This window comes from Astatotilapia calliptera, chromosome 13 (genome assembly GCF_900246225.1).
Source record: "Astatotilapia calliptera chromosome 13, fAstCal1.2, whole genome shotgun sequence".
Taxonomy (NCBI): Eukaryota; Metazoa; Chordata; class Actinopteri; order Cichliformes; family Cichlidae; genus Astatotilapia; species Astatotilapia calliptera.
Window position 1 is genome coordinate 6,747,437 of NC_039314.1, and position 12,842 is coordinate 6,760,278.

Consider the following 12,842-nt stretch of genomic DNA (forward strand, 5'->3'; position numbering starts at 1 on the left):
TTCTTCCTGGGTTAGTATACTGTTCTGTGCTGTTAATACATTTGACAGTAAACATGCAGCAATCTTTTAGTCACTTTTTATTCCAATGAAATATCTGCCTAAACAAGTGTACAGTGCACCCTGTTATCAAGTAACACACCCAAAGAAGGTAAGAATAAATAGGATACTTTTAATATACAATACAATCTCAGTACACTGTGGAAAACGCTGACAGCCAGTTGGTAAGGATATGAACACAGACATCCAGATGAAACCATGTTAACGCAGGAAAAATGTGCTTAAACAGTGCAAATCAAATGCTTGGAGAGCTCCAGCCACAATGGGAGTGGGCAACCACCAGACGATAAATCAAGAGGTGACCGCAAAAGCACTTGGTGTGAAAAAACGGAAGGAAAGACCAAACTTTTAGCCAGCAAATACAGGATTGACTAGAACAGGCGACATTTGCATATAAAAAGCAAGACACCGACACTCTAGCACTGTGGACTCTTTCAGGAATGTGGAGGATTAAGTTTCCTTCTAGGCTTGAGAGCTGCCCCAGTGTTTGCAATCCTGAATGAAGTTTAAAAACACCGCTTACCCTCTGTGTTAAAACCTCACAGCTATTACCTTGAAGCTTTGGCAGCACCACACACACATAAACACACCATCAGCAGCACCTAGAAAAGCAGCCGAGTCTCATTTATAATCAGACAAAATATACAAGTGTCCCGCATCTTATCTGCTGGTGAGCAAGCCGAATGCAGAAAGGAGAAAAAAAACAAAACAGGCAAAGGTAACACAAAATATGTGACAGTTTATCTTGGGATATCTCAGCTCAGAGCAAGCCAGATTCATATCACAGTCGGACACCAGCAGGACAGGGCAGCTGTGATTTATTATAATTTCTTCTGGTGTCTATAACAAGATCCTGTGGTAGATTTGTTTTTTTTAACAACAAATTAACTTAAAAAAAAAAAAAACATGTAAACTTTGTTACAGTGTACACTTCCATATTATAAATAACTGGGATCTCAAAGGCAAGCGGTCCTAAACACCAGCAGCAACAGGATGCTCCGATTTACAGATTCACTGTAAACCACAAACACAACAAAAAAAATACTAATTCTAAAACCTGCCCATTCCCACAGAGAATGAATGTGCCATTATCACAGTGAGATATCCCAACATAAAAAGCTCCGATGACATGCACCAACCCTGAATATCTTTTATACAGTACACAAAATGTAACATGTAAGACTTAAAAAGGTAGATTTTGCCATAAATACCTGATATACATAATCCCACTTTAGTTCCCTATTAAGGCAAATATGCTTTAAGTTTGGGGAGTGCATAAAGCGTCAGTGTTTCTCGTAACTGCGTGGGTGCAGTTGCATATATACCTACTATATGCAACTCGCCTGTCTTTGTCAAACATGCAGTTTTCAATGTATAACGCAAGCTAAGGATTTAGCTCAAATAAACCCTCATCGTGTAGGTAATTATTATAACCATTACCAGAATAGTTATTTCAATACATAAATCTATCAAAAACAACTCCAACCAGATGTTTTCTGGTTATTCGTGGTTAACAATGACAGTACTGGGCGTTCTTTTCAAAATATAATGCTCATACCTCTTTAAACTTCACCTTAGCATCAATACAAAAAGCCTAAAAGACAGCTCTACTCAGAGACAGACAATACTCACTGTACATATCAACAACCAGGATACTCTAAGTTCTTAAATAGTCGTTATTTCTACAGCGGTATATCTTCTAAGTTACACTCGACAACATTGATATTACATAGGATTACTACATAGATTATGTCGTCTGGCTAGTTTCTGACAGCTATACAAAGGGTACTTTTCAACACAGAATAGTCCTTTGGGAATCACAAAAGATATTTGGTTGGTTTCTACGACGACTGTTACAAACTGAAGGGCATTACTAGCTCACAAACGCCATTGAGTAGCCAGGATGAGTTTCTCCTACAGTACATGATAAAATCAGAGTTGGTCTTTCGACATGCAGCTAACTGCTTACCTGCGTCGTCAAAAATCGGTTGTTACCATTAACCTCACACTCGAGCATTGTGGGTAATTAAATAACTTCGGACTAAGGACAATAACATGTTTACACACGGAAATACTCTGCATACCACTCTCAAAGTATATGAGTTTAAAAGCCTAAATATTTTCTTTGTTCTTGGTTGTTTGTCTCTTGAGCTAATCATATAGTAGAACTATTTCTGGAGTGACTTAAGTTGGATGGAGCACTAAGACTTTGAAAATTATTACACCCTCCAAGTACTCAAATTTCTATCAATATGCCATATTTTTTTTTATTCATCCTAGGTACTGTGCACTACTATGCTGAGACATTTATTCAGCATTCATCTGAGAACTAGTTAATAAACCATAAAAGAGAGGAGCGTCAGTGTGCAAGGTTGCATGGCAAAAGATCTATGATTCAGTGCCCTCGAAAGTAGAGTAACCCATACATATGTGCACGTAAACATAGTAACTACTATGATGGGCTTTGGGGTATTTTTATCAATTCTGTACAAGAGTCATTATTAACATGGGCAAGTTTAACTTAAGAGCACATTTCTTGGCCGAGTAGTGACACCATGTGCAAGCTTTTGCTACTGCTACGTTACGGGAAGTTTATACATGACAAACGACTCCAAAGTGCTGCTACAAGGAAAGCACTAGATCTGAATGATCCTGGTCTGGCACTGTGTAAACATTGCCTTCAACTCGTTCTCTTGGACCTCGTTGACAGCTTCTGGCTCAGGGCTTTTCTGTACCTTTGCAACTGCAAAATTGATGCCCTGAGTGAATCCCGCCTGGGTCATGCTGGCCACCTGGACCATGGAACTCTTGATCTTGGCAAAGGGGGACACCACTCGGCTGCCGTTGCTGTCGGCAGGCGAAGGGCCGAGGCTGCCCTCCACCTGTGAGCAAGCGCTTTTCTGAGAGCCTCCTGAGACTGCAGAGCTAGGCTTCTGGATAGTGAGGAGGCTGGAACTGGAGGTAGAGGATTGGACGTCTAGCTGGGATGGCCTGGGGAGCTGAGGCTCCTCCTGCTCCATCTGCTCTGAGCTTGGCTGCTTGTTTGAGTCTGCTGGGTTCTTTTTATGCACAGGCACTGCAGGGTTGTGGAGTGGAGGTATGGCAGCTTGTGGCAGCTCTCCGAACACCTCAACAGGTTTGGTCTGTGCATCCTGGATGAACTGGTGGCAGTAGGCATCGATGGGAGTACCAAAGTCAATGAGAATGGCTTCTTCAGCCACTGAGGCAGCCCCGGGAGACTTGTCATCACTAATGTGAGTTGAGCTTTCTTGCTTCCCGTCACAGCCCGTGACCCGGATAACAGAGGGTATATTTAGCTCTGCGCTACCGATGGACTGGGAGCGGCTGCCCAGTCTGGGATTTGATGCTACGATGCCGCAGCTGGGCAGCACATAGTCCACATTTTCTAAGGACCCAGAGCACGGGTGCTCCGGGTCTGAATTATAAGAATCTGAATCTGAAGAGTGTCCATAGTTTTCATTACCAATGTCTTTTAGGGCTCCCGTGCCAGCGACGTTATCTGATGTCTCCAAGCTGCTGTCCGACTTCCACAGGTTGACATGCATAGTTGGCTTTAGAAAATTGACTTTTACATCAGGCTTAGAGAAGCTGCCCAGCTTACCGAGGGGCTTGAAGGGGCCGATGTTCACATTTGTCTTGGTCTGTTTCACTTTCTGATTTAGAGTGGAGAATTTATTGAGGATAAAACTTTTGCCTTGTGCAAGGCCGGAGCTCCCTTGAACTTGGTCAGCAGGTTTGTTCTGGATCCCCATGATATCCTCGTGAGGTTTACTCTGCCGCCTGGAAAACACACGCAACTTAAGTCACAGCTCTAGCTGCTGTCTAAAAGTTGGCAATGCAGTCTGAATGTTTAACTTCGTTACACTGAAATCATATCAAAGAGAGACCGAGACGAATGCTAATCAGCATAATTTGTACTTACCTCTCCAGCTTCTTTTCAACCACAAGCAGGTCATTCCCTGTAGCCTGCTTAGTTATGCGAAGCATCTCAGCTATGCACTGCAATGTATCTGTGAAATGTCACAGTGTTAAGTCTTAAGCAATATCTGCACAGTTTAAAGTGTAAAACTAACTTTTTCTCATTTTATTTAAAGAATTCAAATAGTCACACACTACCTTTCCCATCATCCTCGGGATTTCGCGTTGCAGCTCGCAGCGTGTGAAAGTATCCGCTAGTTTCCTCGTTCTTGAAGTGCAGCCGCATACAGCAGAACTTTGGCTTCCCGAACAGAGTAGGCTCAGGACCTGCAATGCGAAGTGCAACTTCTAATATCCGTTTGTAGTGATTTGCTTCCGTTTCATGAATCATAATGAGCGCAGATATTTCTAAAAGGTTACGGAAGAAACTGTTAAGCACACTTTCGAGAAGTGTTGAATGACTCACTGAGTCTACAAGAGCTCTCACTTCTCCTTGGAGTTTAACTTCTTACCAATTTCGATCTTTTCCAAACCCTCTAAAATGAGGCGTTGGTACTGGTTGACTTTATCTGCTTCTTCATCATAGCTACAAGGAAATAAATGTACATATAAGTCAAATATAAGAGTTGGGGGTTTTTTCTTTCGCAAATTTAAGGTTCAACTTACAAGGCAATATAGTATGCTTTATCAGACAGGAGCAGCAGCACATCTTCATCTTTGTTGGTTGCATCAATGAGGCTGGTGGGAGATAAGAGAACAGTGGGATTAAAAGAGCACGGAAAAGCCTCGATGGAACTATAGTTCAGCTATATCCTGATTATATAAAGCCATTAAGCATCAACGCACAGTCAGAACAGCATTTCGCTCACCTCATGTCACAGTTTATGAGGGCCCAGCCTCCGTGAAACTTCTCATCGTCTAGTAACAGCAGCTGCATGTAGGTCTGCAGAAGGAGGCTGACCTGCTCCTGGGCCCCTCTTTGGCTCTCCTTTTCTTTTTCTTCATGCTCCTTCTCTTTACTGAAGATTGAGTAAAGGTCCTCCGTCACTGGCAGGCCCATCATCAGGTCTGCAGACAGAAGCAAAAGGAGTTTTAACAAATGCAAATTAAGGATTGATTTCAAGACACTATAGGTAGAAACCAATATGAGTAGTTTTTTGTTTTCAAATACCAATCACTGCTTGTCTGTAAGCATCCCTAAAACGGTTCAGATAGTAGCGATTGGCTGAGTTCACCCCGTCCTTCATGACACCGGCCAGTTTCCTTTCTCCCGTCCTGGTGAAATCCCCCTAAAATAGGACAAAAAGTGTTACCTTTAACTCGTCGCACTGCTTTTTTTATTTAATTATTTGACGACCTGAGTGCAGTGCTAAAAGGTTATGTCCATATTTGTGACATCCCTTTTTGTTTAAATATGGCTTACCTAACACTTGTGTATTTGCACATTCACAGTTATTGCCCAATATGACAATATGTGAGAAGTACTGTTTCTGTTTTTAACACTTTTTTCTCTCTGTCAAGTCTTCTAAAGAACATTTAGAATACTAGATGCTTCCCTGTGTGTCATTTGGTTCTGAAAAGGTGCTGTTCAGTAAGTTTACAGTAGGAAAACATTACACTGTACTCAGATTTGGGTAGCACTTCTAAGTAGGATTATCCCAGACCTCATACAATTAAGATACCTTGAGAGCTGCTGTGCCAGCGTACTGTCTGCTGATGGTGTCACCGTTGTTTGCCCACATGACCTGATAAATCCTGTAACACTTGAGAGGCAGAGGCTGCTCTGGAGGCATCACACCCAATTTCTTCAGCTGCAGGAAGAAAAGCACACATAAAATGCAATCCTTGATATTTATAATGGTTATGACCTTTTTTTTTTTTTTAATAATCAGGATTTCTAAAATATAAGTTATCATAAACAAAAAAAATCCAGAAAATCACACCTGTTGTTCCATCACTACCCGGGCAATAGCAGCTTGGACCACATTGGTCCTGTCAAGACAGTCCATACAGTTTACTCTGAAGATGCCCTCCTGCTTGCAGATTACTCCTGCTTGGTCCACCCTGGCAGAGGGACACACAACCAGAATCAAGACACATTCACAGAAATCGCATTTTGACACCAAACCTATCATGCTATAGTGCTCAGGTGGCACGACACTTACCAGGCCCACTTCATGTCAGTGATGATGTCAGAAATGGCATCTGTCAGTATCTGCACATTCTCAAACTTCATGCCGCGGCTGAGAAACAGGATACAAGAACCATACAGGGGAAGTGAATGTACTGTGGTCATATATAGATTGTGAAATTCGTGTAAAAGACGCTCGTGTAAAAAGGGTCTGTCTCACCAGTGCTCGTGAAAGTCGAATGAAACATAAGTGAGGTTAGAGTTGTTGTACAGGAGGACTTGTTTCAGATATGCATCACCAATTATCTTCTCCCGCCCACTTTGATCCACCAAGTTAACGATGACCTAAAGAAGACACCAAAAAGTGCTGTCACTGGATTTTTAAGATTTTTGGGTTCAGTGAAGAGTGAAAAAATAAATATTAACTTTATCACATGAAGAAAAAAAACAAACTGGGAAACAGGCTTAAGTCTTTAAAAAAAAAAAAAGCCAACAGCTGAGCTCATCACAAGCTTAAATAAAAGTACTGCTACACTACTGTAAACACTATCTGAAATAATCCAAGCTACTGACAAGCAATGTCACTGATCATTAGCAGGATGTTCTGTTTTAGTTACAACAGGAAGCGGGTTATGCAAGCACTATGTATAGCTGCAGACACCACAACCCAAAGTAAATAACAGAAAATGCATTTAATAAATAGCCTAAGCGGATATACGAGTATGCACTCTGGTGAGGAACACTCACCTGCTTCTTGTACAGTTTAAGTTGTTCTTCAAAGTGAGCAGCAAAGTAGGTCATAGTCTCCTTCTCTCCTGAAATGTCAGGTGAAAATATGCATTAAAAACTTTTTTATTATTATTGATTCTGGTGAAAGAGTTATTTATGTTGTTTCCAATGCAAAACAAGGAGGCAGTCACAGTTAAAATAATTTACTGATTACAATCTATAATTTATGCAAGAAATAAAAAATAATAATAATCAGAACAAGGGCAGAGAAGGTAGGCTACAATTTTTAAGCTACCAAAAAATTTCATGAGAAATTGCTACTGGAAAGATTTCTACACAAAGAGTGTCAGAAACCATCAGTTTAGGTCTAAATACAAGATAGAGCTCTACTGACCTTTTTCTATCCGTGGCCGGGGGTTGTAGCGATACCCTGCCTGACTCCAAAAGACAGGCACAGAGCCACGAGTCTGCACAAAGGACAGAGTGTGGCTGTGCACGTGAATCAACTGCTCCGTCTCCACATAGTTAGCTACATGGCCGTCTGTATCCACTCCTCTGCGTTTGTACCGCATCCCTTTGGGGGAGAATAATGCATGTGTATTTATATCCTGGATCATGCTTCACTTGCAGACAATAAATCAGCTAGCTACCAGAATGTGCCTTAATTACTTGTTGCAGCCCATGCAACTGGACTGAATCAGAGCATGACTCCCCTAAGGCAAACTCTACCTGCGCGGTGGCGGCTACGTCTGGAGATCAGGGCCACAGTGAAACGAGGATGGATGTCATCAACACAAGTGATCTCCTTTGGTGGGGTGTCAGGGCTGCTCCGCTCTTCATCAGAGGTCTCATTGTAGTTTACCACCAGTTCCTCCACCTGCACAAAGCCCTGGATGATTGGTATCACCCAGAAGTCAACCTCTGGGACCTGGAACGTTCAACAGACATTAAAAAAAGAAAAATAGCCAGACAGATTAAAATTTAGTTTGAGGCCAGGTTGATAAGAAAGTACTTTGCATCCCGCCTTTGAGTATTTTCATGCTGCTTTTGATAACGCCCTGGCATTTATCAGTACATACAAAATGCCACATTTAAACAGCATGACCAACTACACTCTTTTAAGCTGACTATTTTACAGAAAATACAATGACTCTGTAAGCAGTTTTCAGGAGAACACGGTGTTTTCATTTAATTCTAATTACTCAGGCCTGAAAATAGAAAAGCAGCACTAAGCAGAAGCTCTCTGTATTTCCCAGTAGATGGGTGGGGCGGGTGTTCAATACCTGAAGGTCAATAAGTTCTTGGATCATGTGTTTATTCCAGAAGAAACGGTCATCCACCTTTAACACAGAGTAAAAACACAGTCAGCCACAATAAGGAGTTTGTGTAGTAGACATAAGCAGAATAAAATAACTTCAATAACTCCAAACCTGCTTCCACAGAGGCATGTCAGACTTATCAGAGTCTCCTTGACGCTGGACACTGTTTGTCAGGTCGTAGGTCATGCTGTAGTAGAAGGAGTCTGAGTCCATGAATATCTTGTACAGCTCATCCAGCAGCCGCCTCTCCAGGCGTTCCTTCTCTTTGTTTTCCTTGACCTGGAAAGCAGGGGAATACTGGATTGGGCAGGTGGAAAGAAAAAGTAAGTCAACAAAAGAAGGAAATCCTAGAAGAACTTCAAAGCCTTCACTAGTTTGAAAGAGAGGAAAGGTAGGGGATCAGTTTCAATATGATAATCCATGCTTGTGTGTAAAACAAAACAATACCTTTTTCTTGATGGGCACAGCAACATTAGATTTGATCTGACTTAAAGTTTTCATCAGCTTGGACTCATCTGGAGACTGGGCCAGCTTCTCTGGTTTGTCGATGCCAAAGTGATGCTTCTTGCAAAGCTGGAAAAAAAAGAAAAGAGGATGGTCTATCAAATTTCTGCAGCTTTACAAATCGAAACATGATAGTGATATTTAGACCATCAAACACGTTCAATGGGACGAGGACAGAGTTGGAAAAAAAAGTGAATTTGGTATCAAATGTCAGATATTAGATAACCTCTACAAAAACAGCCAAATAGGACACTAGAGTAAACTATAGTAGCAATACTACTACAGGGCTGCTGTAAACAAGCCAACATCTACACTGATGCACACACCAGGATTTCTATGCACAAAGGGAGACACGTGTTCATTCTGCGCTATAAGGGACAAGTGGACAAGATTTAAAAGCCATTGTGCTAACAATCCACCGCCATTATTACTCACTTGGAAATATTCTGTCTCACCATCCACGAAGCTCCCCTGAAAAACTCAAATCTCAGCAATCAACATTCTTTGCGGTCTGCTGCGGTTATTTTATGTCTGCATGTATTTTTTTTTTAAACTAGACATGTGCGGGCAAAAACAAAACTTATCTAAACAACTTCTACACCTCAGTCCATTCTCAGAGCTGAATCATACACTGACTCATAGTGTATTCTTGGATACATTAATACCAATTTAGGATTTTAACTGTTAGAAGTACTGCCCAGGGAACTGAAAGCATGATTAAAACAGAAGTTAAAGAGCAGAATAAACAGCGCATGTGTGCACACCTCCAGCTCGAGCTCCTGAGGCTCTTCGTCAGACAAGGGGATGACGGCGATCTTGGTGATCTTGTAGACTTTGTGGTTTCCCGGTAAGTGGCCGACCAGCGCTTTCTGACGGATTAACACAAGGCCGAGAGGAAGATCTGTCAAGAGGAGGGGAGAAGAAAAAAAAAAGGTGGGGGAGTTGCATCACGGGTGCAAAATTCCTCACATTCTGAAAATGTGTGAAGAAAGCAGCTGCACATCGGTCATTAACGGCAACACAAGAAATCTCTTAAATAATATCGCTTATACTAGAATGTATAAAAACAACAAAAGCACTCTGCATCATACAAATCGGGGCTTGTCATCAATTGAATCATCAGTATTGATTCACTCCTCTTGATTACTACACAGATTTCAAAGCTCTTTCACACATTTCTTTTCACACCTTTACTGGTGAACAAGAAACATCCTGAGCACCGGATGATTTGGCGGCTCAAAAGTCCAAGCACACACAGATGGAAAGCACTGGCGAGAATGCGCCTGCTCTGCGAAGTGTTCAAAGGTCTTCCGTGCTCCACGTACCTGTGTGAAGCTGTATCTTTCCAATGACACCTTCCACCAAACCCAAACACACTGGGTTCCAAGCTAACAGCAGGTCTGTGGCTGAAAGAAAAATACAGAGATGAAACACGACAACAATGCTGTAATACATGCTCTGCAGCATATAAGAAGCCATAAGTAACATTTTTCTGCAGACACAGTTTGTCTGTTTTTTTTAGTCACAGTTTTGCATATGAGTTAATCAAACAAAAGTACAGTAGTCATGACAAAACGACAGTCATAGTTGGCTGGTGCTCTGTTACATGCAGGAACTTGTTTTTTGTTTTTTTAATTAATACTTAGAACACTCTCAAGCCTAGATGATGTGAACGCTGTGTAAAGGTGGTGACAACTCACAGGCAGTAGATTTTCTGTCTCAAACTTGTAAGGTCTCTCACTGTTTGTTCGTGCATATCTATATAAAATGACAGCTATACACTTGCAGGAAAGTCTGCCTGCTTTCATTTTATTGAATAAAATGTGATATGATGCATGAAAAGACAAGCTTTGCCTATTTATTTATTTTTTATTTCCGAACACCAGGTCAAGTATAAGGTCAGCCCAGCAAATAAAACGCAATGTTCTGCATTGGTGAGAGATTACACATCACAGTGGAGGAAATTGGAAAAATGTGAAGGGCGTGGCTAAGGGTGGAGAACATGAACTGTAAGCTGCCCTAAACAATGAGTCTTCCTGTTCCACAAGGCAGACAATTTAATGTGCGGGGGAACCGGCTGGGAGGGTCCCCACAAGAAAGGTCTAGAAAACGGCAAAATTTTAAAAAAAAAAAAAAAAAAAAAAAACGTAAAAAAACCAAACAAACAAAAAACCAGTTAAAAAAAGTAACAACAACAGCTTCACATAGAAAGTACAATCAGTGAAATACTTAACTATGTGCGAGAGAGTGGAGTGGAAACGCAGTGAGGAGCGGAAACCCTTTTTCCAATTAAATAATGAAACAGTGGTGCAACTAAAAACCTGTTCAGGATGGCTGCACAACCATACTACTTCAACTGCCACAGGGGACAACCTGCACAGCTCTTGTGCTGACTCTCATAAAACTTTTTCTTTCCCTTCTGCTGGGAAAATGTTAATACCACAGGCCTTGGTATTCATTTAACATCAAAGCATGTCCAATCATTAGTCACAGCTGAGCCAGTGTTTCAGTACTCGCTTATGTGACTCAACAGCCAGAACCTGGCAATAACACTCAATATGCTAGCTTTAAATTTTGGTCTGTATGCACTTTTATATCGGAATTATATTATAATTTAGCTCTCATTAATCAATCACTTTTCCGGTTTTTTCACCTTCTCGTTGTCTTGTTTTATATCAGATTTGTCTTTAAAAAAAAAAAAAAAGAGCTGAAGAGTGAGATGCACCTTCCAGTGTGTAGCATAAAGAGCAAAGTCAGAAGTTTGAAGTCTGTTAGGGGTGTTGGCACTATCGAAATGAAAGCAAAGAAGCGATCATTTCAAAGCTTGGGATCAATGCTTGAACCATTAAAAATACCGTTTAGCAAGCATTTGTTGTGTTTAACGGAGGCAGGTAAATTAGCTTCGATCTAATAATCATCAAAGGGTTTATCACAGAGATGAATACGCGTCAGACACGAGAGATTAAGGTTGCTGATGTGTTTGAGGTGCACTGGGACAAAACCCAATGAGCACAGTGATGCTGTCAGCTTAAAACAAGCCAGCAAAAACGACGCTTCGTCTTGACTTTAGTGGTAAGTCCAAATGTTAGTGGCACTGTAATGTAATGTTAAATGGCCGGCTGCAGCAGTGAAAAGCGACATCCACATCCAGTACCTACGTACCAGGTCTGACGGTCATCGTCCCGTCTTTTCGGCTGCACCACAGAGCACGGTCCCCGCTCTGAAGAATGTAGTCGTCTTTAGCTTGAAACAACTCCATTTTTGTCTCTTCAGGTTACACAAAAACAAACAACTAGCTGGTCCGACAGCCCGGTCCTGGTCCTTCACGTCTCGACGATTAACCGTCGATAGCCTCGGTTAGCTCGTTTCCCACTGGCTCGCGTGCTACTAGAGCTAGCTACCTAGCGAGCTAGCGGGTGCAGCAGCTGGATGCTTGTCGGATTTGTTTATTCCACTTCTGCGCATATTGATACTCAAACTCGCTCTGTACCGGAGTAGCATCCCTTCCCACGGTCATGCTGGACAGAGTGAAGGCGGCTACACATCAGTGAGTGAGAAACAGCCCCGAGGTGAAGCAGCGGTGAGCCGTTCAAGACGTAATAGGCTGTTTCCTGGTCTAAACAATGACACGTGACATCCGTCATCACCGGTGTGTGCAGGTACTGATCATAACCCCCCCCCATACTGTTTGCCATATGATTACTGTAATTGTTAACTAATCTTATATTTACACTTTAAAGGACTAAGAAGCAATAAAAATGTTACCAACACATTTCCCAGGTGTTATTATTTAACCAGCCACCCTATAAGGGCACAATACCACAGCTAAACCAGTACTGGGCTTAAATCTGAATGATAAATGCTTTCAAAATTAGGCGGTTATCTGCTTGAATAACCACCAGAGAAATATAATATAATCGTTAAACTCATGTTAGAGGTTAAGCTCATTCATCAGTGAAGGGCTCATTTTAACTGTCCACACCCATCCAGGAAAAAGAGGGCAGAAATGTTCCCAGTCATGATTCACTGTGAGCCTTAGGGAACAGGGAGGGAGCAGCTGACCTCACACTGTGTGATAACTGTTAATCTCACCATGGAAAAGTCTTTAGCAGGAAATAAGGCAGACTTAAGACAGCTGCCTACTAGGCACGGGACACGTTTGC

General features: G+C 41.7%; 1 protein-coding gene across 4 annotated transcripts; it reads right to left on the bottom strand.

Annotated features, from left to right (window-relative positions):
• Positions 1–62: 62 nt before the first annotated feature.
• On the bottom strand, positions 63–12,514 carry inpp5f (inositol polyphosphate-5-phosphatase F). 4 transcript variants are annotated; one of them, XM_026190613.1, is made up of 21 exons: positions 11,842–12,514; positions 10,005–10,085; positions 9,444–9,580; positions 9,115–9,150; positions 8,623–8,748; positions 8,287–8,454; positions 8,140–8,196; positions 7,586–7,784; positions 7,251–7,430; positions 6,875–6,942; positions 6,348–6,472; positions 6,162–6,239; positions 5,940–6,060; positions 5,679–5,807; positions 5,168–5,285; positions 4,866–5,064; positions 4,663–4,734; positions 4,509–4,582; positions 4,195–4,323; positions 4,001–4,088; positions 63–3,858 (listed from the first exon to the last, which is right to left on the bottom strand). In XM_026190613.1, exons 1-21 carry the CDS (start codon positions 11,936–11,938, stop codon positions 2,694–2,696), a joined length of 3,447 nt encoding a protein of 1,148 aa, XP_026046398.1. In that variant the 5' UTR covers positions 11,939–12,514; the 3' UTR covers positions 63–2,693. The 4 variants fall into 4 exon arrangements, with proteins under 4 accessions (XP_026046398.1, XP_026046397.1, XP_026046400.1 ...); XM_026190612.1 differs by having other exon boundaries at positions 8,287–8,472; XM_026190615.1 differs by lacking the exon at positions 9,115–9,150 and having other exon boundaries at positions 11,842–12,513.
• Positions 12,515–12,842: the final 328 nt, after the last annotated feature.